At 52.6% G+C, this 23,836-nt stretch overlaps 7 protein-coding genes across 7 annotated transcripts; 4 read left to right on the plus strand and 3 right to left on the minus strand.

The window, feature by feature from the left end:
* Window positions 1-686: 686 nt before the first annotated feature.
* On the minus strand, window positions 687-3,788 carry VPS11 (Vacuolar protein sorting-associated protein 11; the record flags this gene model as incomplete). The annotated part of the gene is made up of 3 exons (XM_056215094.1): window positions 687-2,663; window positions 2,714-3,649; window positions 3,696-3,788. The coding sequence occupies 3 exons, from the start codon at window positions 3,786-3,788 to the stop codon at window positions 687-689; spliced, it is 3,006 nt and encodes a 1,001-aa protein (XP_056072361.1).
* A 562-nt stretch (window positions 3,789-4,350) lies between these two features.
* Window positions 4,351-5,867, plus strand: YRA1 (RNA-binding RNA annealing protein; the record flags this gene model as incomplete). The annotated part of the gene is made up of 4 exons (XM_056215095.1): window positions 4,351-4,572; window positions 4,621-4,650; window positions 5,293-5,531; window positions 5,588-5,867. The coding sequence occupies 4 exons, from the start codon at window positions 4,351-4,353 to the stop codon at window positions 5,865-5,867; spliced, it is 771 nt and encodes a 256-aa protein (XP_056072362.1).
* A 1,554-nt stretch (window positions 5,868-7,421) lies between these two features.
* ALD5 (aldehyde dehydrogenase (NAD(P)(+)) ald5) lies at window positions 7,422-9,110 on the plus strand (the record flags this gene model as incomplete). The annotated part of the gene is made up of 4 exons (XM_056215096.1): window positions 7,422-7,480; window positions 7,582-7,897; window positions 7,946-8,029; window positions 8,079-9,110. 4 exons carry the CDS (start codon window positions 7,422-7,424, stop codon window positions 9,108-9,110), a joined length of 1,491 nt encoding a protein of 496 aa, XP_056072363.1.
* An 838-nt stretch (window positions 9,111-9,948) lies between these two features.
* N0V89_006327 (uncharacterized protein) lies at window positions 9,949-10,945 on the plus strand (the record flags this gene model as incomplete). Its single annotated transcript, XM_056215097.1, has 2 exons — window positions 9,949-9,952; window positions 10,098-10,945. 2 exons carry the CDS (start codon window positions 9,949-9,951, stop codon window positions 10,943-10,945), a joined length of 852 nt encoding a protein of 283 aa, XP_056072364.1.
* Window positions 10,946-12,091: 1,146 nt separating this feature from the next.
* On the plus strand, window positions 12,092-14,954 carry N0V89_006328 (uncharacterized protein; the record flags this gene model as incomplete). Its single annotated transcript, XM_056215098.1, has 2 exons — window positions 12,092-13,852; window positions 13,908-14,954. 2 exons carry the CDS (start codon window positions 12,092-12,094, stop codon window positions 14,952-14,954), a joined length of 2,808 nt encoding a protein of 935 aa, XP_056072365.1.
* A 236-nt stretch (window positions 14,955-15,190) lies between these two features.
* Window positions 15,191-21,370, minus strand: N0V89_006329 (uncharacterized protein; the record flags this gene model as incomplete). Its single annotated transcript, XM_056215099.1, has 1 exon — window positions 15,191-21,370. The coding sequence occupies one exon, from the start codon at window positions 21,368-21,370 to the stop codon at window positions 15,191-15,193; it is 6,180 nt and encodes a 2,059-aa protein (XP_056072366.1).
* Window positions 21,371-21,867: 497 nt separating this feature from the next.
* On the minus strand, window positions 21,868-23,389 carry N0V89_006330 (uncharacterized protein; the record flags this gene model as incomplete). Its single annotated transcript, XM_056215100.1, has 2 exons — window positions 21,868-23,205; window positions 23,273-23,389. The coding sequence occupies 2 exons, from the start codon at window positions 23,387-23,389 to the stop codon at window positions 21,868-21,870; spliced, it is 1,455 nt and encodes a 484-aa protein (XP_056072367.1).
* Window positions 23,390-23,836: the final 447 nt, after the last annotated feature.

Below are 23,836 nucleotides of genomic sequence, written 5' to 3' on the forward strand. Positions count from 1 at the left end.
GGTGTGTGTTGTAGGATATTGTACATACATTTCGATGTAATTCTTGAGGCCGCTGTTTATACAGCCAGGATCGATTTTCACTTTGATTCCAGACCGCGTCTCCTGGTTGGGCTGCATTATAAAGTTGGATAGCAATGCCGGTGGGCGTACGCCACGACATCCATATGGAATAAAACCAACTCAAATGCCTTGTGTAAGGTTTAGTCTAACTCATGTACTGTCGAGTTTTCGCTGGGATTGGATCAAACATATAACCCATAGCAGTTGCTGCTTGCGTTTCACCAAGCTAACGCAAGCTAAACACAAGCTAAACTCTGGTTAAATTCCCACAACCGACGCACTTCATGAATGCCGGATCAGGAAGTTTGCTAAGGTTTAGAAGGATATAAGAAGTGTCGTAATTGCTATATTAGCTAGGAAGCTTAATGATGGTTTTGAAAAAGCTGGTTTCGATGTTGGATTAGAGTCAGGGATAGGCATTTGTAGGGTCGAATGGATCAATCACCGCTGATGACATGTTTTCCGAGTGACCTCGCGGAAAATGGAGAGTGCATTCGGTTGGAGGTTGAAATCAGCCACCGCCATCGATACCTTTCACTAGATATCGAAACAGGGAGTTTGAGCGTAGAATCTTCGCAAGATGAAGTTAGAATCAACTCGACCACATAGTCGCTAAACTACTACAGTCATGTGTTGAGGTAGCTTGTCTCAGAGTGCATTCGATGAATAGGATTGTATAATCTTTCGTCTGAGAAGGTATCACTCCGCCGTACCCACCCCCATAACCCCCGTCCAAACCACTCACTCACAACCGCAAACCCATCCCTACCCCTCTTCAACGCATCCTTGAACAAATCATGCCTTTCCGCGCTCTCCAACTGCGCCTTCCGTATCGCCCGCACAGTCTGGTTCTGCCCACTGCACAGCGGACACTCGACACTCTCGTCTTCAACATCCTCGTCCAAGCTGAGACATCGCTGGTGAAAGCTATGCTTGCAGAGGAAGTGTACGACAGGTAGGTCTAGCGGGCGGTCGCACACCTTACACCGAGTCGCCTGGAACGTCTCGGGCTTCGTGTTAAGAGTCTGAAGCTGCGCCTTCTTGGTCTCGGTGTCGGACCGGAAAGTCTCGATGGTGCGGCGGTTGGTGGCGATTTCCGAACGCTCGCGCTCGATGGTGGCGGAGAGGTATGTCTTGATCATGCCCATTGTGGCGACACCATTGGTAGAGAGTGTCTGGATGACTTGCAGCGGGGCCATGAGACCATCATCATCGATCTTCTTGAGGACGGTATCGAGCTCGTCACCAGCGTCGGCGAGGATTTCGGGTGAGGAGGTGAAGTACCTGAGGGCGGCGGGATAGAGCGCGGGTTCTTCGGGACCATATTTGCGGAGCGCGCGGATGGCGCCTTGCGTGTCGTTGGCGGCGGTGTAGGAGCGGAAGATGTCAAAGTGCAGGCCCTGCTGTTCGCGGACGAGGATGGTGCCATCGCGGAAATTTGATAGATGCGAGAGTAAGAGGACGTTCGAAGTGTCGATCGGGATATTATTGCCTTCTACCAGTGTTTTTGCTTTGTTTTCCCACTCTTTTCGCTCACCGTCTTTCTTCGAAGACGCCGTGTGCAGATACATCTCAAAGAGGGTGGTGTAGAGATCTACCTTGTCGTCTTCACGCATGTTTTGGGACTCGATGCAGGCCTCAAGGAAGATGATGAACTCTTGAGGATGGTCTACGAAGGCGGAGAATGCTGTTCGAGGTTTGGGTATCTCATACTCTGGTGGTGGTTCATCCGTGCTGGTTTCGACGACTTGAGCTTGGCTCATAGTTGATTTCGACTCGCCTGAAGGTGGCGACGCGACCGCACTGGTGTTCATGTACGGAAGGGGTAGAAGAGCAGCGAGGTTCTGCACGGCGCTAGAAGCCACGCCCAAGCCCATCCCCATCCCTGAAGATGCGGGAGCATTGGGTATAACAATAGCGTCTTTCTTTGGCCTGAAGCTGCCGGTATAGTAATCGATAAATATTTGGGTTGTATCTTTCGGACATTGCTCCAGCAGCACGGTTGCGTACTTCATGAGGTTGAAATAAGCCACTTCGGGCTCTAATCGCCAAATGTAGGCGAGCGCTTCCGCATATCGTTTCGAATCCTCGATCAAAACGTCAATGACCATCTCATGTTCGCCGTGCTTTCGTGCTAAATAGGCGGCTTGGTCAAAGTAGCCTCCTTGCCGACACATTGAGATTGCTGTGTCAAGATCGAATTTGAGATCATCGCCTGGAGACTTGATAAACTCCTCGAGTTTCTCCACATCCTTCAGCTTTGCATAGCAGTTGAGAAGGAGGGTTGTGTGATCTGATGTGGCCTTGTGGTGATCATGCAATTCTTCCAGGTACTCTATCAGATTGTGTATCCGTTGCGTGTCCAGAAACTTCCGGATAACTTGTGAGGGCTCAGTATTGTCAATCGCTTTCAGGTATTGCTGCATTGCCGTGTCGTAGTCTTGCTTCTGGTATAGATAGTCGCCATATTTCCGGAGGATCACATTCTGCTGCGAAGAATCAAGGCCAGCCTTTTGAGCCATGTTGATAGCCAGAACGTAGAGATTACGCTGATACAGAATGTCTAATTTTTGAGAAAAGGGCTTTTCGTGGTAGCGGAATATCTGAGGTCTGATCAATATACCGCGCGTTCAACATAGAAAGGAGAACCTACCTTGCCGTCCATGGTTAACACGAAAAGATCGCCCCATTCCGCAACGAGGAACTTGACTTGCGAGGTGATCTGCTCTTGGTGTGCCACAAATCTCAACTCGGTGTTGAGCAATGTGAAACCGGATGTATTAAAGGCATCATCAGCTGGGCCCATGCCGAGCGCTCTGAGAGGATTGGAACGTGACATGACATTCGACTTGGGCGGCGAAACGATGACCACATAATCCTTGAACGTGGTGACCATATTCTTCTCACCCTCATAAGTGTAGGGCGGGCCTCTTCCGTGTTGGCCGTAGTAATAGATGGCATCGTTCCGCGCTACGACCACATCGCGTGTAGACTTGTCTACCGCCATGCATCCTACACCACAGCCGTGGTCGTCCAGGGACTTTGCTGGCTGCCCTTGTCCTCTGCCCGATATCACCAATGTCAATATCCGACCTGTCGTCGCAATATACAAGGTTGTGATGTTGCCCTCGCGGAATTCTATGCCAGTGACAGGCTCCTCAGACTCGAAGACGGTTCGTTGTCTTGCGCCGCGGTCGTGGATGAGGTCGCCGCGAACAACGGTAACGGCGCCATTTGCGAAACCCACTGCCAGCTGAGATAGATCATCTAGTGCAGCAAAAGCTGATATGGGAAATTGTTTGCGTCCATTGTGTATTGTGAGCGTGCTCTGGCAGCGCGGGATGCCGGTCTTCTTTTCTAGCTTGTCCAACGCCCATACTTTCAGAACCGGCTCGTTGGACAGATCCTCAGCAATTGTGACCAGCAAAGAAGTGCCCTGCACCTGCTTCATGTAATTAATAGCGCCCGTGTCATGCGCTTTGAACGAGCGCACGACCTTGAAGGCCTGCGAGACGATGCGAACGACGCCATCTGCGCTTCCGAAGAAGATGCTTTCTGAGCCCGCTACTGCAGATGTGATGCTTCCAGGCTGCGATCGGTAAGAAAGTGCATGTCGCCGCAGGGTTCTATCATACCTCCGAGAGGAATGAGCTCTCGTCGTCCGGGAGCTTGACTTGCGAAACGTCGAAGAACTTAAACTGCCACTGCGTCGGGGTCAGCGCTTCCATGTTTGGAGCTGCACAGAGGATCCTCGAAGCTTACCGGAGTCACGGCCATGCTGCTACCGATCCATAACTCGTGCTCTTTCGTAAAGCAGGAGCTATCGTGGTCGTGAAGCTGCGGGCAGGCATCACGCACTGACCGCACCTGCGATCAACGCGACAGCCAATGACGTGGGGTCTGCCAAGACCGTGGCTGAGCCGTGCCTGCTCCTTTCAAGCGAAAGGCAACCGCCCTTCACGTCCTCTCATCAACACCCGCACTCTCTTTCTTGCCGGCCACGTCAATCGCCGTCTCCCTTCATCTCCAAGGTCGCTGTTACCTGCACGCCACACCCAAAGCGCGCACTTTACCTCTTCACTTTTCTGCCTCTGAGGTATATCTGTTAATCAACGCGCGTCAACCGACAAGTCCGCTCCTGTTGTTGCGACCTCTTCAGCTGCGCGCGATCATCCCGTCAACCGCGCTCCATCAAAACCCGTCTCTTCATCTGCTCCTCACCTGAGAAGCTCGCGCTAGCCGCCTTTACGCCCATCGACAGCCGTACTACACCACTCTACATCTCTCACAATGTCCGACAAGCTCAACTCCTCTCTCGATGACATCCTCAAGACCACCCGCGGTAATGCCCGCCGCGGCCGTGGCCCTCGTCGCTCTGGAGTTGGTCGCACCACCGAAGCTCCGATCGGCGGCGTAGCGAAGGCCACTAAGCAGACCAAGCCCAACAAGGCTGCTCCCACTGCCCCCGCTGCTACTTCGGGCGGCGAGACTAAGATCATGATCTCCAATCTTGTATGACCTTCACAGCTACTTTGCTAAACCCCTGCTAACATGTCCTAGCCATTCGATGTTGAGGAGAATCAACTCAAGGTATGTAAGGCCATGGAAGGTCTTTGAACCTGTACTTCCGTCGAATCTGCGAGCGAATGCGAGTCCCATGAACTGAGCACCAAGCTCCACTTTCAAGACGGGTTGTCCACATCATGCTTGCTTCTATAAGTCATACCGAACCTGTGTTTGGCGGACACAACAGGTATAGCGACTTCGCAGCATGCGACACCTGCACGTGTCGCGAAGACGAAAGCGAGAAAGTATATTCTGTCATGACAGGTGATTGCAGCGAGGACGGTAGCGCGTACGCAATTCGCAGCCTGCAGCATCGCTGGCTGTGAAGAGCAGCATTGCAGCATAGCAAGCACCGAGTCACTTGCGGCAATAAAGAGGGTGCAGTGCGTCCCTGTGGGTGAGGGCCAAGCGCATCAGAGCAAGACTGTCGTACACCGACAGATTACGCTCCCTTCTCGCACGCAATACTCCCTGCTAGCAACGCCGCCTCCTCGCTGAACATCAAGTCTACTGTTATATCGGGCGTACAATCTGCTTTAAGAGCCACACGGCCCTCCCCCTCGGAATAGGAACCGCTACCTACGACGAATTGCCGACCCGGACTCGCTCAACTTGCTCTTCGTGTTGCAACTACTCATCTGCGACGACAACTAATGCGCCTTGTAGGAATACTTCAACACAGTTGTCAACGTTGGCAAGCCCCGCAGGATTTTGCTTCAATATGGACCTAACGGCAAGAGCTTGGGAAGCGCTACGGTCATCTTCAACAAGGCGGAGCAGGCCATCAAGGCCACAAGCGCGCTCCAGGGTGTCAAGATTGACAACAAGCCCATCCGAGTCGAGATGCTCGTCAGCGCTGCTGCTGTAGCCTCCCAGCCTCAGTCTTCTTTCGCAGACCGAATCACGTAAGTATCCACGACGCTCAGTCGCATCAAGATTTAGAACTGATTGTGTCTTCCAGTCATCCCAAGAAGGCAGACAAGCCCAAGCCCGCCACTGCCGCCAAGGCTGTACCTGCCGGAGGTCGTGAGCGCGGACGCGGACGTGGGGACCGTGCTGCTGGTCGCGGACGTGGCCGTGGTGGACGTGAACGAACCAAGAAGAAGACCCAGGAAGAGCTCGACGCCGAGATGGAGGACTACTTCCCGGCTGCTGAGGGTGGTAACGACGCTATGGTAACGAACGGAGATGCTCCCCAGGCCGGCGGCGGCGATACAATGGAAGAGGATCAGATGCTCTGAGCAGCTGACCGACACCGAACACTATCCTACTAAGTTCCACTTTCTTTTCTCTCACATTTCGTAATGGGGTTTCGAGCAACCCGGGATCATCTCGGAACGGTTCGGCTTTTGGAATCAGCAGATTGCACTCTCTACTTCCTTATTACAAAGCGTCGGTTTTCAGGAAGGTTTTTCATTTCAACGACAAGAGGAAGGTGTGGCATGTACAGTATCCGGCACGATCAATTTTCGCTTCACAGACTGCTCAACGAATTGACTAAGTAGCCCAAATCCATGAATGGCTATCATCACTGTTTCTGTCTCCACGTGCCCGTCTATCGATCAACGTTCCGATACCTTGCTTCTAATTATTTAGTCTTGCCCCAAAGTGTTTCCACCCCTGGCGGTGATGATCCATAACGGCGAAATGCGGCAAAGTAGCCGTCGCAGTCTGCAAAACGCACGCTCGTTGCGTTAGAATTCTCAGTGAAGTTGTTGCAAGCTTGTTCAAGCCGTCAGGAGGATCCCGTTACACTAGTATTGCGCGATGCACTCCAGACATCTGGATGGCTTGGACGCGCTAACGGCACCATGATCACTCCACGTCCCCCAGACACGGCCGCTCCACGCCTATTCTCACTCCTTTGGTGCGGAGAAGTCACGCCAGCGCTGTCAGCTACCCCAGGTCAGTTGTCTTTGGCCATTGTGCGTGCTTCGGAAGCTCTGGATTAGGCGCCCGTCTGGACTAATGGAGCTTCCATCCGATGCTCCTCCGGCGACTCTGTGTGGCCCGGATGGACGCATACATGAACAACTCACCTGAGCCGTTTGGACTTATCGAACCTTAGGCGCCGTGTCCGCGTACTAAAGACCACACTGTAACGTCTAATGCTTTGAGATGGACCTCCCAGTGGGGTTTCATACTGCCTTTCTTGTCACCTACAGGAGCTTGGATGCGGGCCGGTTTTCGCTCGAATGGAAGCCGAAGATAGCAGGGATGCTAAGATCCTGCTAGCGTGGTGGATACAGAAGCATGGCACGTGGTCAGGTCCATTACGAAGGTAGGATGTTCACTCATCAACATATGCCGTAGACGGATCGACGAGGTAGGGATACAGTGGCGTTTTGTTTGATAGGGTGATATTCCGAAATTTCTGGTCCAAAAGTAGGCTATTTGAAATGCGCGGGACTGCTCCGAGAATGGTGCAGGAAAGATGCGGCTTAGGGCTGTGTGTGGGGGAAGGGTAGGGCATGCCACTGGTTGACATTGCGGGGCACGAAGCTCTCCGTTGTTGCGTTAACGCCACCGTCCTCCACAACGCCCACGGCGATAGGCTGCAAGGGGTTGCTGATGACGGGGCTCCTCATGGCCGAGGCTTTGGCTTTGCTTCGTGGTACTCTCCTGGGTGCCGTGAGCGGGCCCGCGCCCGCGCTGGTCGATGCTATCATAGCTAGCCGCACTACTTAAAGAGGAGCTTACCCCTCACTTGCTACCATCTAAGAAACCTCTCCTTTACTTCGCCTTTCTTCTTTGCTTGATACCCCTGGATTGATTACAGACAGAAGGTCGCAAGCATGACGTCCATCACGCTCAAGACGCCGCACTCTGGCGAGTACGAGCAGCCCACTGGACTGTAAGTACCTCTTCCTGGGCCGAGGCATCTGAGTAGCATTCCGCGACTCTACAAATGCTCCATTCTCCTTTGGCCAATGGCTGACATTTCGTTACGCGTAGCTTCATCAACAATGAGTTCGTGAAGGGTGTCGACGGCAAGACCTTCGAGGTCATCAACCCCACCGACGAGAGCGTCATCTGCTCCATCCACGAGGCCACCGAGAAGGATGTCGACCTCGCCGTTTCCGCCGCCCGCAAGGCTTTTGAAGGTCCCTGGAGAAAGGAGACTCCCGAGAACCGTGGAAGGTTACTTGTGAAGCTCGCAGATCTCTTCGAGAAGCACTCCGATACGCTCGCCGCGGTCGAGTCGCTGGACAATGGCAAGGCTATCAGCATGGCCAAGGGCGATGTCGCTGCCTCTGCAGGTTGCTTGAGGGTACGATACACAATCAGGAAGATCGCACGTCGCTAATCACATGAACAGTACTACGGTGGTTGGGCCGACAAGATTGAGGGCAAGGTCGTCGACACCACGCCCGACACCTTCAACTATATTAAGAAGGAGCCTGTAAGGACTGCAATTCAATCTGACTTATCCAGCACTAATATGCCGCTAGATTGGTGTTTGCGGTCAGATTATCCCCTGGAACTTCCCTCTGCTCATGTGGTCATGGAAGATCGGCCCTGCCGTCGCTGCCGGTAACACAGTCGTCCTCAAAACCGCTGAGCAGACCCCGCTCTCTGCTCTGGTTGCCGCCAAGCTCATCAAGGAGGCTGGCTTCCCTCCAGGTGTTATCAACATCATCTCCGGTTTCGGAAAGATCGCAGGTGCCGCCATCGCATCGCACATGGATGTCGACAAGGTTGCTTTCACTGGTTCAACCGTTGTTGGCCGACAGATCATGAAGGCTGCCGCTGGCTCCAACTTGAAGAAGGTCACCCTTGAGCTTGGAGGCAAGAGCCCCAACATTGTCTTTGAGGATGCAGACATTGACAACGCCATCTCATGGGTCAACTTCGGTATCTACTTCAACCACGGCCAATGCTGCTGTGCGGGTTCGCGTGTCTACGTCCAGGAATCTATCTACGACAAGTTCATCGAGCAGTTCAAGGCTCGTGCGGAAAAGAACGCTGTCGGCGACCCATTCCACGAACAGACTTTCCAGGGCCCCCAGGTGTCCAAATTGCAGTTTGACCGCATCATGGGCTACATTGAGGACGGCAAGAAGGCCGGTGCAAAGATCGAGACCGGTGGCAAGCGTATTGGTGACAAGGGCTACTTCATTGAGCCTACCATCTTCTCCAACGTTACCGAGGACATGAAGATCGTACAAGAGGAGATTTTCGGTCCCGTCTGCACCATCTCCAAGTTCAAGACCAAGGAGGAGGCCGTCAAGATTGGCAACAACACCACCTACGGTCTCGCCGCAGCCGTCCACACCAGCAACCTCAACACTGCTATCGAGGTCTCAAACGCACTCCGCGCAGGGACCGTGTGGGTCAACACATACAATACACTTCATTGGCAATTGCCCTTTGGAGGTTTTAAGGAATCCGGGATTGGCCGTGAGCTAGGCGAGGCTGCTCTTGAGAACTACACGCAGACTAAGACGGTGTCTATCCGTCTGGGCGATGCACTGTTCGGTTAGGCTTGGAGCGAGCTGCTGTCTAGTAGGCTTTCTATCATCTATGGATGGGCGGACCTGATGGAAGCCGTGATGGAGTCGATGGGTGTGATGGAGGTGGTTGGTGTTGAAAAGACCGAGCGATGGGGAACGGACCGCAGCCGAGACAACGTCGAGGGCGATGTAGGTCATAATTTCATATTTCGAGAAACGTTTGGTGTGCGCGTGTATGTGTGTGCGTGTGTGTGTGTGCGTGTGTGCTATGGTGTTGGGTGGGTCGAAGATGTGGTGGCAGTGGTTGAACTACTGTTCGCAGCGCGGCTCGGATAATTACCGTGGCTCGGCGGTCCGTGCACGCCATACGCCGCCGCGCGAGAGTATCCGTGCACACCATGTCACAAAGCTAACATTGGTCTTGTAGTCTAGATCTCGACGCCACTTCAACACAATCGTGTATCAACCGCATAGCCAATCAACCACCCAATTAAGATCCAATCACGCCTCAAGATGCCATCTCCATTCTCCATTGATCGTCGCGCACTTTGCCAACACGCCGACTATCGTGTAGGCTGCTTGTCTTGCAGTGCTGATGACATGCGCGGCGAGCTCAAAGAGGTAGCGTGATACCATCTATTTTTTTTCAATTGCTAGACTGACAACTCTCAGGCTGTTACAGAGAGCAGCAATCGAGGAAAATCAATGAGCGCCTATCAGGCTCTTCTCGCAGACACCGCTGTTCGTGGCAGCGATAGAGAATGCCTTATTGCAAAGCTGAAAAGAGTCACAAAGCAATGCGCGGCATGGGATGAGCGCTGCCAAGTGCTCAAGGGAATGGTTGCTTCTGTGGAGGCACAAGTCAAAGATGTGTGCGATTGTAAGCGTAGCACCATGTTATGTTCAGTTTTACACGAAATTAATCTTTACTAGGCACTGACCCAAATGCACTCTCGGAAGCATTTGAGTCTAATGCAACGGAGCGCGAAGATGAACTCCGGTAAATATGGCGCAAAGCTGCGAAGAGTAAGGTTGATGACGGATTCGTTCGCTTCTGTCCAGAGGATCCCACATGCGAGCTGTCATTCAAGGGTACAGACCTTTCCAAAATTCCGGCGACCGCAGACACGCTGGTGAGTGATGGGATTGGCCTCCAAGTCTTTCTCAAAGCTGGCAAAGATACCCAGAAGCTGCCAAATAAATCAGTGGGTGAACGGACTGACCCATCTATCATGAGTTATGGTCGCGCTCTTGAGATGTTCGGTGTGCCAGATGGGCCTGGGAAAGACCGGCGCCAAGCGAGTAAGCCAAGTACAGAGCCTGTGGTAAGGGAGATGCTGGCGCAGGTCGATGTCACGAAAACAACATCAGAAGCCGAGAAGCAAGAGGAAACAACCGAGTACGATTACCGAAGCCTGTGCGATTGGCAATATCCAACCACTCCGTTGTTGTCAGAAGACCAACAATGGGCTCTTTTCGGCAGCAAGAAGCATATGGCAGATGCGGCTATCCTTGCTGGTCAATATACTAAGCTAGTGGCCGAAAAAGAGAATCCTACCAAGACTACAACAAATAGTGGATGGCCACCAGTTGAACAACTCGATTGGGCGGGATTCACAAACTGGGTATACCGCTGCAAACAGGTGGACAAAAAGTTCGGAAAAGAGACTCTCCCGTCTTGGAACAAGGAACGAGAGCAACGCCGAGCCACGATAGTACCCCAACTCAAGGCATGGGTGCCTCCACCAGGATTCGATGACGGTTCGTCGAGCCACCAGTCCCCGGAACAATTCTACACCGGCCCACCTCGTTGCGTCCTCGATGCAAAGAAACTTGGCTTGAACCTGCAAATCGCCAAACGCTAGGCTCTACCTGCGATCCTCTCAACTACCTGCTATTGGTTAAGGTCTCCAGCTCCTCTCAACTACCTGCTATTGATTAAGTTCTCTAGCTCCTCTTAACTACCTGCTATTGATTAATTTCTCTAGTGTCGGTGGCTTCAAGGAGTCCGGCGTTGGCCGTGAGTTGGGCGAGGCTGCTCTAGACAACTACACGCAGACTAAGATGGTGTCTATCCATGTGCGCGATGCGCTGTTCGGTTAAGCTTGGAGCGAGCTGTAGGGTAGGCGTTCGGGGGAAAGATGTCCGAACTGTAATGATCCACAACGGAAAAGGCCTGGGTAACGATCAATGACCGGGGGGTCACTCATTACCCTGTACATAATTGGTACGATTTGAAATTGAGATGATGAACGTAATCTTTGGTGTACCTTCTGTTGACTGTGAAGATCTTTCTCAGCTGTTTTGCTTCCCAAGCAGGATGCCTTTCTGACACGCTGCTATCCCACGTCATCCTAGCTTCATGCGCCTCGTTTGACCTGCTCAGAACGACAGTCGTCTTGGACACTTGTCAGGGAAACTTCGAAACGAGCACCATGTAAATGCTCTAATCCCAGATATTACGGGGTTCATATTGTGGTTATCTAACAAAATGCAGGATTGCTTACCTTAACACGTAGCGGGCTTTTTAAAGTTGAAACGGTGTATGATTGGGCGAGTCTGATCATAGGCTAGGTTCAGATGAGTGCCCAATTATTGTAACCAGCCTCAAGTCGTGCCTGGCAAGCGCTTCCGGCTAGGGCGATCTCGAAAAAATGACCGCAATCGTGGTATCTTCAAGATGGAATGCACTAGAACAGGAACATTTTCATTCATTTGTCGTCAGATCATGCGTGAAATCATATGGACTGATAGTCTGCCAGCCCCACGCGTTGGCGCTCACATGCTCAGGCGTTGGAGGCAAGTGTAAGCGAACCGGAGGCGTGTTGCGTCAGAGCTCGAGCTCGAGTTTCCCATGGAACGCGCGCTCAACACCAGGCTGCCACCGCCCCAGTCCTCAGCATGGAGACACATTTCGACCTACTCTACGATAAAAGTTTGACCCGAAGATCTGTCGCGTGAATAGACAACACCCATAGACTCCGTCTCCTTCGACTCCGCCCTCGAGAATCATGTCGTCCGCTGCGAACCAGTACATTCGTGAAGTCTTGCACTCATCCGAAGCGCCTCCCGCGGTACCTGTGCGGTACTTTTATACCTCGCCCCTCGCCATCGATGATCCGCTCTCGCCCCTGCCGCCACCTACAACGGCCTCGTCGACCGCGCGGAGGCAGCCACCGAGGCCTTTCTCAGAGTACGACAATGAGGCGATCAACGAGACATGGCTTGATCTACGGAAGAAGATTCTGAAGCATAATGAAGAGCTTGGCGAGAAGAGGAGGAGCATGGAAGGGCCACCAACACCTACGGCGGGCACGCCTACATACCCCGCGGTTATGCGGTTGAAGCGCAAACGGGGCGGAAGCGCATCTGGGGAAGAAAGGTTGGGGTCGTCACATGTGAAAGACATACCGAGCGCAAGGTCGTCGAGCATGGGCAGATACTCGCGCTCCTTGGACGTGGGAGAAGGCAGCAGCCCGAGCTCTAGCAGCGGACCGCAGCCGACTACCCTAACCGGCTCGATACGAGCGCTGGCACTCGATCCTGCTGAGGGTTCACCGCGGCCAGAGAATGCTATGACTGGCATGCCATTCTCTAGACTGCCTTCACGAGGCAATACGCCGAGTCAACGGTTGGCTGGCTCGCTAGAAGAGCGCAGACCGCCGGCGCCGCAGGTGACGGATAGTTACAAGTGGGATGAGGACATGGAAACTGCTCTGCCTGGAATCAAGGACAAGGGAACGAGCCGGAGGCCGCAGAAACCGAATTCAGGCCCATCGGCAAAGGTACCCGTAGGAGTGTCACGGCTGCATCATGTTGCTATGGATGCCGAGTCGATACGGATGGAGCCCACTTACTGGGCGCCGGTCAACGATGTGGCCAAGGTACTGCGAGGGACATGGTTCTACAAGGATACGATGATGCCGGTAGAAGTGGATGTTGCAAACATGCTGGAAGCTGGTTACTTGGAGATGAAGCCATGGACGGAGACGTGGACAGACGAACTAAACAGTGCTGTTGAGGTCGGCGCGTTGGGCGAGATGAAGATATTGCAAAAGCTATGGCCCGCGAAGCCAAACCAAGTGGACAGTCGACCGTCCACGTCTAATCAGATGTTGCCCACGCCAGGTCTAGTCCAGAGTACTATGCCCGAAGAGCCTTTGGATTCCGAGAAGGAGCGCCGCACGATCCTGGAACATGTATGCGACATGATCGATATTTCCACAGGACCCGAAGGACCAGACAATAAGGCGGCAGGTGATACTGAGTACGGTCACGGTGGGCGCAAGAACCTATACCGCTCTGCTGGTGTGCTATACGCTTCCGATAAAGAGGCATATATCTTGAAGCCAGCGCTGCAACCTTCCGACTACTATGGCCGACGACCGCTGGCGAACTACATCCGTAAGGGGAGACCTATTGGTATTCCTGTGGTACGCGGATTCGACCAGGCTGCATGGGACAAATTGTACCCGCCTAAGAGAACGGCAACAGCCCAGATGGCTAAGCATGGTGTGTCAAGCTCTCAGGCTGGAGCTCCGCCCTTCCAACGGCAAAGATCCGACCCAGCTCTCGCGCTATCAGACCGACCACAGGTTACCGATCTTGTGCTCGTCATCCACGGTATTGGGCAGAAGCTGTCCGAACGGATGGAGACATTTCACTTTACGCACGCGATAAATGCATTACGCAGGGAGGTAAATGTCGAGCTAGGGGACAACGACGTCAAGCGGCATCTTCGAAGAGATATGGGCGGAATCATGGTGTTACCGGTACGTAAACCATGCTTGGTCATTCGAAACCTTTGCGCTAACACATCTGATACAGGTCAATTGGCGTCTCCGCATCTCTCTCGAGGCCGAAGCGACTGGTCCTACCGAAGTCGAAACCCCCGCCGTCAACAAATACAGCCTCAAGGACATCACCCCTAATACGCTTCCTTCAATCCGTGGCATTATCTCCGACGTCATGCTTGATGTGCCATACTATTTATCTCAGGAACACCACCCTAAGATGGTCTCCGCCTGCATTCAAGAAGCGAACCGCATCTACCGCCTTTGGTGCGAGAACAACCCTGGCTTCTCCGAATGGGGACGCGTCCATATCGTTGCGCACTCTCTCGGTTCCGTTATGGCCATGGATATTCTCTCCGACCAGCCCACTGCCGTAGATCCGCGTTTCGCCGACCCTGCATGCCCCGAGTCGGACATACCCAAGGACCAATTCATCTTCAACACAACCAACCTATTCGTCTGCGGTAGCCCGGTAGGATTCTTCCTCCTCCTCCGCAACGCGACGCTCCTCCCTCGCGTCGACAAAGAGAAGCCCGGCGCAGACTCCTACGCCACCCCCGGCGTCGCGGGCACCCAAGGCACCTACGGCTGCATCGCCGTCGACAACATCTACAACATCGTCAACGGCTACGACCCCGTCGCCTACACGCTCAACGCCGCCGTCGACGCCGCTTACGCCTCCACCCTCAAACCCGCCATCATCCCCTCCGCCACATCCTCCCTCTTCTCCTTCTCCAACCCTTTCCGCGCTGCCCCCTCCACCAGGAACCACGAGCTCGACCGCCCCTCTACAATCCGTCTCCCGTCTAATGTCGAGCTTGAAACGCACGACTTCAGCAGGGAAGAAATTGCTGAGAAGCGCGCTTATTTACTCAATGACAATGGGCAGATTGACTTTTATCTTAAGTACGGTGGGGGCGCGTTGTCAATTGAATATATCACTATGCTAGGTGCGCACAGTAGTTATTGGGTGCATAGGGATTTTGTGCGGTTTGTGGTTTGTGAGGTTGGGAGGGGGAGGAGGCAGGGGACGTTGAGGGGTTTGAGGGCGGTGAAGAGGAAGGGGGGGGGTGCGGTGTGAGTGAGTGAGAGGATGGTGATGAGTATGGGGAGGTGGGGTGAGAGGTGGATAGCGTTAACGTTAGAGTTAGTTTTAGCGTTAGTGGTGTATACCCAGTTCGTTGCTCGTTCTACCTGTCTTGTATTATCTCTTGGAGATTATCTGTCGATGCGAATCGAAGGTGCTGAAGGACTGTACAAAGCAAAGTATACAACAACGTATGAGGACTCATTTTAAACTCCTCCCATCCCTTATCATCAAGCTTTATCATCGTCCCTGAAGAGCGCTACGATGTCTTTATTTCCCCTCGCAATGGCAACGTCGATGGATGTGCGGCATTCCCCGTCTTCAAGTCGAGGATCTAGACCTTTCTCTAGCAGCGCTTTGAACGTCGCGGTGATCTCGTGCTTATGGTCCGAGTTGTAGCCTGAGCTATCTGCTCGGCTGGCCGTTAGGTGAAGAAGGCCTTCGCCCTTGTCGTTGACGGTGAAGAGGTCGGCGCCGGCGGAGAGGAAGATAGGGAGGTAAGATGTGTGTGTGGAGTGTGTTTCGAATTTGTAGGTGGAGGGAAGTTGGCGGCCTCCTGAGTCGAAGGCCGGGACGTAAGATTTTGAGATGAAAAGTGAAAGGGGCGTTGAGCCGACTTTGTTGCGTGCGTTGATGTTCGCGCCCAGAGAGAGGAAGTGCGTGAAGCGCTGGGATGCTGCGTCTGCGTCGGGCTTTTGGCCGAACATCCGTGGGGCGAGGATGTGCAGCGCGGTGTTGCCATCTGGGTCTGCGGATGTCGGATGGACACCAAGGGTGAGTAACGTGTCGATTGCCCATGTCTGGTTTGCGGTGACGGCGAGGCTGAAGGGAGTGCAGCCGTTGAGATCGTGGAGGTGAATTAGAGAGGGAGCCCTTTCTGTGAGTAGGTTGAATACGTCGCGGGATGCGGAGTCGAATTCCAGGGGGAGGGTACAGAGCCAGTGTAGCGCTGTGCGCCCTTCGTTGTCGATGGCGCAAGGATCAGATTTCTCGATGAGCATCTTCGCCATTTTTGGAAAGATGGAGTAAGCTGGTTCATCTTGCTTTTGCCATGGATATGTGGGGTCAACTTTCTTCGGATAGCAAGACGATATGATGGGCGTGCGACCACCTCTGCCCTTTTTCTCTAGATCTAGCGTTGATGAAGCAAGTAGTGGTTCAGCAAGTCCGTGGTCCTCGATTATCATTTGGAGTACCGTAGCGCCGTCCTCATACGTGGCCATGGGATCAGCACTGTGCTTGAGAAGCGCATTGACTATCTGTTCTTTCTTTTTCAGGACTGTTTCTACCACCTCGACGCTGTAGGGGTCCTTTCTTTTAGCAGCCTCGTGAAGCGGATAGCACGCAGTGAAATCTTGACCATGAGTAAAAGAAGTCATAGAGAGAGCATTCGGATTCGCTCCTGCCTGCAATAACGCGCCAACAACGTCCACGCGCCGATGCTGTATAGCGAATAGTAACGGCGACGAAGTCCCCAGCGTAAGGTCCGCACCATGTTCGATCAAAAGACGGACGTCATCGGCGGTTTCTGCAAAGTGCAACACCGACTTTCCCTCCGCGCTGAGTTTGCTTGGGTCAGCTCCGTGTCTAAGAAGCGTCGCTACTGTCCTGCCCTTCCAGATACCGAACTCGGAAGAAGCAGCGGTGAGGAGTGGAGTCATTCCATTCTTGACAACCAAATCGATCTCAGCACTCTGCGACAGGACGTAGTCCAGCGCTTCGATGTGCCAGAAATTTCGTCCTTCGGCCAATACGTGCAGGACAGATTGTTGTCGGAATTGTGCATTGACATTGACTTTCCCCTTCTCGAGGAGCACTTTGATGACCTCAAGGTTTGGTAGCTCGACTGAACATGCTGTGCCGAGGAGAGACTCAATACCGTATTGGCTGTCTCGTGTAGTCTTGTGGTCCACATCTTCCATCCCATCGAGGAGCTCTTCCAGCAGGAAAGCGTGCCCCCAACTCGCGAGTACATGTAGGGCTTCGACACGCAGTTCTTCGCTCTTGCTGATCAATTCGTGGAGCAAATCGTAAGCAGCGAGCTTCAGGACGCGTTCAATCTTCTCTTTGGCAGACATGCTGAAACGAGGTGGACCATCTCGCTGTCTAGAATTGACGTTTGCATCGTCGGTGTCGGGGATTTGCAACAGCACTTCAGCCTCCTGAGTGCCCAGACAGCGCCCCACTATATTCTCACCCAAAGGATCGCAAGAAGAGTACCCTCTTTTACGAAGCTCAATCACCATCTCAGTGCAACCGTTCTCAACAGCTAGATCCATTGGAGTCATCCTGTCTCGTTCCCCTAGTCTTTTCTCCTTTGGACGTTCGTAATCCAGCTGAGCACCTGCGCGAGCCAGCATCTCGATGATGTCCGAAGTGCGTTCGGTTTTCTTACTATGCACATCGCCGACATAGCCATATCCTGGATGATCCTTCAATCTTACGCCCATCGTTCGGTTGCCAACTCCAAAGCGTGATTCGGCACGTCCCATGTGCTCTCTTTTGGGATCACGGTCTTGCTCGAACTCGGCCACAACATGCACCGGCGATAACCCCCGTATATCAAGGGCATCCGGATCTGCTCCAGCCTCGAGTAGATAGCGGACGCTTTCCGGTCTACCCGAACTGCATGCGTAGTGCAGAGCAGTCCAGTGCGGCCAAGCGACGTGCTTCAGATGGACATAGTGCTCCAGTACTCCACGTGTCTTGTACTCTTGCAGCAGCTGTCCCACGATGTTTGGCTGGCGTGCTCTTGCCGCAAGGTGCAGAGGAGAAAGGCCTTCGTAAGTGAGCACCTCTGGATCGGCGCCGGCATCCAGCAGCTGCTTCACGTGTACTTCGCAGGCGATCGCGGCGTAGTGAAGAGGCGTGGCACCGCTGTGATCTACCGCGTTTATATTGCTGCGTGGTATGATTTCGTCTTTCAAGAAGGCTTCGATATGAGTCTTGTATTGTCCGCTTTGTCTCCACTCAGCACAGATGAAATGGAACGGTGTACGTGCAGCTCTGTTCGCCGTATCGGTAGGCACACCGAGATCTCGCAACTTTCGTAATTTTTCGACAAATTTAGGAAAGAAAGAGATCGAAGCGCGCGCTAGTTCATGCATCAGAGAGTTGCCTTCGTGGTCGACTGCTCGCGGGTCAACACCGTAATTGACGAACAGATCGATCATTTCGTGAGTTGACTCGCTCTTCCGAATGACGTAGTGAAGCATCGTTGCACCATTGTGATCGCGCGCATGCGGATCACAGCCGAACTCGATGAAGCGTTGTAAGGTTGAGACTTTCCTTTTGTACCGTCCGATCAGCACATGCAGGATGGTTCGTCCTGCAGGGTCCGTGATACTCATGTCCATGCCTGCGTCTTTGAGCGTCCTGAAGACTGCTTCGTAGGTCTGGCAACTCTGCTCGTCGTCTTTCCAGCTATCTGCGTAGTCGTTTTCCTCCATCACAAGCAAAGGCGGCATACCCTGAGTATTCCTCGTGTTGACATCCAGGCCTGCTTTGATGAGCGCTTGGAATAAGACTGGATCAGCTAATTTGGGTAGGCAGCGCATTAACCCATGTACAGGTGTATCACCTCCCTTCTGTCGCTGAGTCGGCTGAGCACTGATCTGAAGCAGCTTTTCAAACGTAGCTGACTTCTTCTTCTCAGCACCTGGTGCTAGATAGGCCATCAGAGGAGTATGGCCGTGATTGTCAGTGATGTTTGCGTCTGCACCATGCTCGACGAGCATGTTAATAACTTCCGGTCGCGAAGTAATATGGAGAGGTGTCGAACCATGACGCATCTGCACATTCGGGTTGGCACCTGCCTCCAATAGCGTTTTCACCAGATGGTCTTTGGCATCGTCGAACCAAGATCCCAACATGCTATCTTCTTGCACTTTGCACGCACAGTGTAGAGGCGTCCATCCATCTCCGTCTTCGGCATGAATATCGCTGCCAGACTCAAGGAGCAGCTGGAAGCACTCAGAGGCCTTTCCATGTCCGTCATATGATCGATTCCAGTAATCATAATTTGCCCATCCATGCAACGGGGTTGGCCCATCCAGATAGGTATTCCCGTCAGGACTGGGCCAGCCGGCACTATGACTTCCTGTATTATCGCGCTTGATACGGCTGCGCGCGTTTGGATCAGCACCGTGCTTCAGAAGAACTCTGACGATGTCGACTTGGAAGTCGGATGCAGCTTGGTAGAGTCTAGTTCGTAGGCCGTCACCCTGGTTAATAGAGATGTCGCCTGCCTGCAGGACAGCCTCAACGTTCTCGACATTTCTTACCCAGCCAAATGCTTTCTGCCTCCACTCTTGATCGACTAGTGGCAAGAATTCTTTTATGATATCTGTGTGCCCATGTTGACAGGCGTACTCCAGCGGAGTCTCGCCCTCATCAGAACCAAACTGCTCAGCTATCCACTCTGGTGTGGTTTTTGTCTTCAGAGTGATGGGACTCACGCCTCGAGCAAGAAGCAGTCTTACTACTTCCGTTTTACCCTCCTGCGCCGAGTAATGCAGTGGTTTGAGTCCATATCGATCGTCCGAATCTGGCTCGGCTCCATGCTGCAGTAGCAAATTCATTACATTTACGTGTCCTTCTTCCGCGGCATATGATAGAGCCGTGCGTTCTTCAGCATCTTTTCGGTCTACGGGAACACCTTTCGAGATCAGGTGCCTGGCGTAGGAATGCCAGTTTAGATAGCCTGCCACGTGTAACGGTGTGACATTTGCTGGACGGTAACTTTTCCACTGCATGAGAAGCCAGATAGTGAAAGCGGGCCGGCTAGGCTGGAATATGTCATCGAGGATTGAGTACGTGCTCATGTCGTTCTGATCCGCTTTCGTTATATGGTGACTGAGATTCCCGGTAACGTAGTCAAGGAGTGGGTATTTGAGACGTAGAGCTTCAACGATAGCTGTTTTCCGGTTGTCTTCTTCCGAACGGCCGTCTCTGGTGTCTAACTCATCGAAGTGGTCGTACGGGTCGAATTCCTCATCTTCCTCTTCGCTGGTGACCTCGTCGCAATCCTCAGGGTTTACCCACAATGCGTTTTCGGGTACCTCGCACTTGTCAAGGTATTTTAGTGCAATGTTTACGAGCATTGCGTGTGCTTTCCCCTTGTCCAGTTTAGGGAAGGTTCCGTGTCCATCGTCTCTTACTGTATCTCGCAAGAACTCCGTGAAAGAATGGTGGATGACACTCACGCTCTCATCCTCCAGAATCTCCAGAAGACGTCCACAGCTCTGCCTCACCAGACTCTTGCCTTCCTTGAGACCCATCCCGGTATCTGAGCGGAGCATCATGATCAAGCTTCCCAGCTCGATCAACCTCAAAGGCCGAGACGAGTGAACGACACACTGTAAGATCATGAATTGTTGGTCCTGCGTGATTCCAGAGCGGCGCGAGTGTTCAGCCAGCATCTCTGTGTAGAGCTCCTTGAGGTTTCGCGGTAGGCGTTCTAAGCTTGTTGGTAAGGTCTCTTCTACGATAGTGCCTTCGCGCAGGCCAGTGATCAAATTGTCCGTCATCAATCTCGCATGGAGGAACAACCCCTTCGCTCGCTCGCAGATCGCCTCTTTAACTTCTTGGTACTTGGCGACACCCAACTTAGGCTCCAGGGTATCCAATCGTACTTCCACGTAGTGAGTAATGTCCGAGTATAGCATAGTAGGATCCAGCTTGATGCCAATTATCGTGTGATCTCGCAGGCTTTCCTCGATTCGCGGAATCGGTCTCGAAGTCAGGAGAAGCTTGACGTTGAAAAGGGGGTCGGTGGTGCCCAGGGTTTTTAACTGTTCCGTGAAGTTGGCGTGTGTATCGTCCATCTCGTCGAGGCCGTCTGCTATGCAATATACTGGTTTGTCGATACGAAGCAAAGCCTGAATTAATACATCCCACAGAGTCGCCAAGTTCTTGCTGATGCCGGTGTTAGACCTTGAAAGCTCATCCAGTCGACGATGTAGCCACCGGGTATGAGGTAGTAGCTGTGCTAACCAGTCTCGAACTAGGTACTTCGGGTCGTGGTTCGTTGCAACAATCTGTCGGAAGAAAAAGTATAGCACTATGTTCCCGTCGTCATGAAGCTGCTTTGCGGTTGATGCTGAAAAAACCGACTTTCCAGACCCTGGTACACCTTTGATCCAAAGGCAGTTGTTGCGAGCCGTCGCATCTTGGGAAGCTGGGCGCTTCCAACCTTGAAAAGTTTTAGAAGCACGCAACCAGCCACCGGTCCCGGGCACGTGCGAATGTATGTGCTTCATGTACTCATTGCCAGGGGACAAATAGTCTGTCGGTTCTAGCCATGCCTGGAGCTCGGAGACAGAGCGGAGATCCTTCGACTCCACCATTATATACTCTTCAATTTCTTCGTCTGCGCTGACATGATCTTCTTGGGTGGGTTTGGAGCTCATCTTGCACCTTGAGCCGTGAAGCAAAGAGGCAGTATGGATCCCGCCGTTTTCCGGTACAAAGCTCGGAGGCGTGGTTTTGATGACTCGAAGTTGTGCGGGAATATCGAAGTTTTCTTGACGTAGACCGGGAAATTGATGCGATAATGAAGTGAGATGGAAGAAAAGCGGGTGCTGGGGGAGGAAGGGCGCGTTTAAGAGTAACGTAGATATGACTCCTTCTTAACCGCCGATCCATCAGAGACGGATGCTGCGTGTTGAATCAAGTACTACAACGCGACGGGTATGACTGATGATACTTGGCGTGAGGCTGCAACCGGGTCACGTGGTCGGTTATACGAAGTGTCTAATTATCGCATCTCGATAGAGCCCGAGATCGCTAAAATTGGAGTACGCTTATCCGTTGCAGCTTTAGTAGCCACTGTCCGGCGGAATTGCGACCGCCCTTTCCTTTGCTGTTGTTCAATCCATCAGCGTACGCCCTGCAAGGGGTATTGGACCTAGTTGGCGCCACCCTTTTCTCTCCAACGTCCGCTGACACCTTTGCTATCGTCTGCTTTGTAGTTCGCCCCGTCTGTACCTGGCTCTTGTCTTAGCCTCTCAAATTCCTTGAAACCTTCGAAGTACTTCCTGCGGAAATCATTCAGTTCATCTGCTTTGACGCCCTTCTCATATTCTTTCTTGACCGATTCTAACCCGCCCTCAGGTATCTCAGATTCAGTCCGTCTTCGATACGTTAGGAGTCTTCTGGACCATTTGTTAAATGGCTGTACACACACGGACACGATGTCTAAGCAAGGATGCGTGGGAATGACCAGTTCCACGTCTTCATCATTCGCCGTTGGCATCCACATGCTGAGTCTTCCATTCTCCACTAGCGTTGCGGCGGCGAATGCTAGTATATCGTCTTGAATGGCGGTGAAAGAGTAAGGCTTCTTTGGAGGTATATAGCCCGGTTCTCTGTATCGATCTTTATGCGTTGCGCGTTCTTGTACGTTGAGCTCGTCGCGCGATCCTAGCACTTTGAGGCCTTCCCGGATGCCGTAAGGTGGATCGCAAACTATACCGTCCAAATATCCGCCTCTACTTGCGGGATTGCTGTGTTGCAATAACCGGAATGGTGTGTTTGTGAGGTCAGAAACGAATGCTCCAAGGTATCTTGACTCGAGACCGTACTGTTGGAAATTTCCCCGAACGTCGAATTTCCCAGTCTGTCCCTTTCTCGCACTACCGCCAGTCCCACGAATGCTACGGCCATCGATATCGCTGCCACAGACCACTGCCCCAAAATGAGCGCATGCAATAGGGAACCCGCCTGTTCCCATGAAAGGATCGTAGAACAGCTTGCCAGGAGCCGCAAGCGCCATGTTGGCCGTCACAAGCGCGAGCTCGGCATCCATTGAAGTGGTACTAATGTAGTGTCTCTTCTTCAGATCGTATGTCGTCTTTGCATCACGACCGGAGGCAGCCACGGAACGGCCAAGATACATGTACTTAGGTTCAGACGCCTTTTCACCATATTCTTCAAACACTTTGAATGATGCATCGGCGTCTCGCATCCGGATAGGTCCATTGAAGCCCAGATAGGAGAACGACTCGATGATCTCACGTTGTTGCGTTTGATCTCGCGTCCCACGATAGCAATCCAGCGTGAACCGGAATGGAACTGATTCGTATTGGGCCCATTTTGCACTAGAAACATCATTCACGGATTTGTGTAGCGCATCGTACGTTGCGCCCTGTCCCCAAAGTTCGTAAATGCCTTGCGACAATAAACTCCTTGAAATGACTGCTTTGGCGGCCGAATCCGAAGGAAGACGGACGATGCAGAATGGAGACTGTTGTTGTTAGTAGCGTACGAGGTCGGTCCCATAACGGCAATTAAGACCTGCAACGTTCACGTACCTCTTCGTCATATTTCACGAACTCAATAGGCACTTCAGCAACATCAGCGAGAGCCTGGAGTTCCGCTTGGCGAAAGCTCTCGTGCATCTGCACCAGTCGCACAAGGTAATCAGGCATCTCGCGAACGTGAAATGTTTAATCGGGGTGGTAGCTGTGAAGGCAAACACTGACGCTCAGTCCGGAATTGGCATATTGGATCAGAACGCTTTGGAATAGGTAAGCGCACGAGGGGAGGTGAACGTGAAGACTCATGCGTAGGGCAAAATGCAAAATTGTGGGTCGAACAAGTGCGATGTCATTGGGCACTGGCTATCGACGCTCTGATTGGCCAATCTCAGTACAGCTTACGGCTCAACAAGCTCAAGTCAATCCACGACAAGCTTTGAAAATCACTTGAATGTTCAGCTGCCACTATGCGGCTGCTTGACCAGAGGCCTAGATTCTCTTTGGATTTTGCAAACTCGACAACACAGCTTCAACTCCCGAAAGCATGATGGCCATGGTACTGCTTCTCCAGCATCCCCTATCATACAGTAAAGCTACATACCTATACACAACACCTAT

The sequence above is a fragment of the Didymosphaeria variabile genome, assembly GCF_027946475.1.
Source record: "Didymosphaeria variabile strain IMI 356815 chromosome Unknown scaffold_4, whole genome shotgun sequence".
Taxonomy (NCBI): Eukaryota; Fungi; Ascomycota; class Dothideomycetes; order Pleosporales; family Didymosphaeriaceae; genus Didymosphaeria; species Didymosphaeria variabile.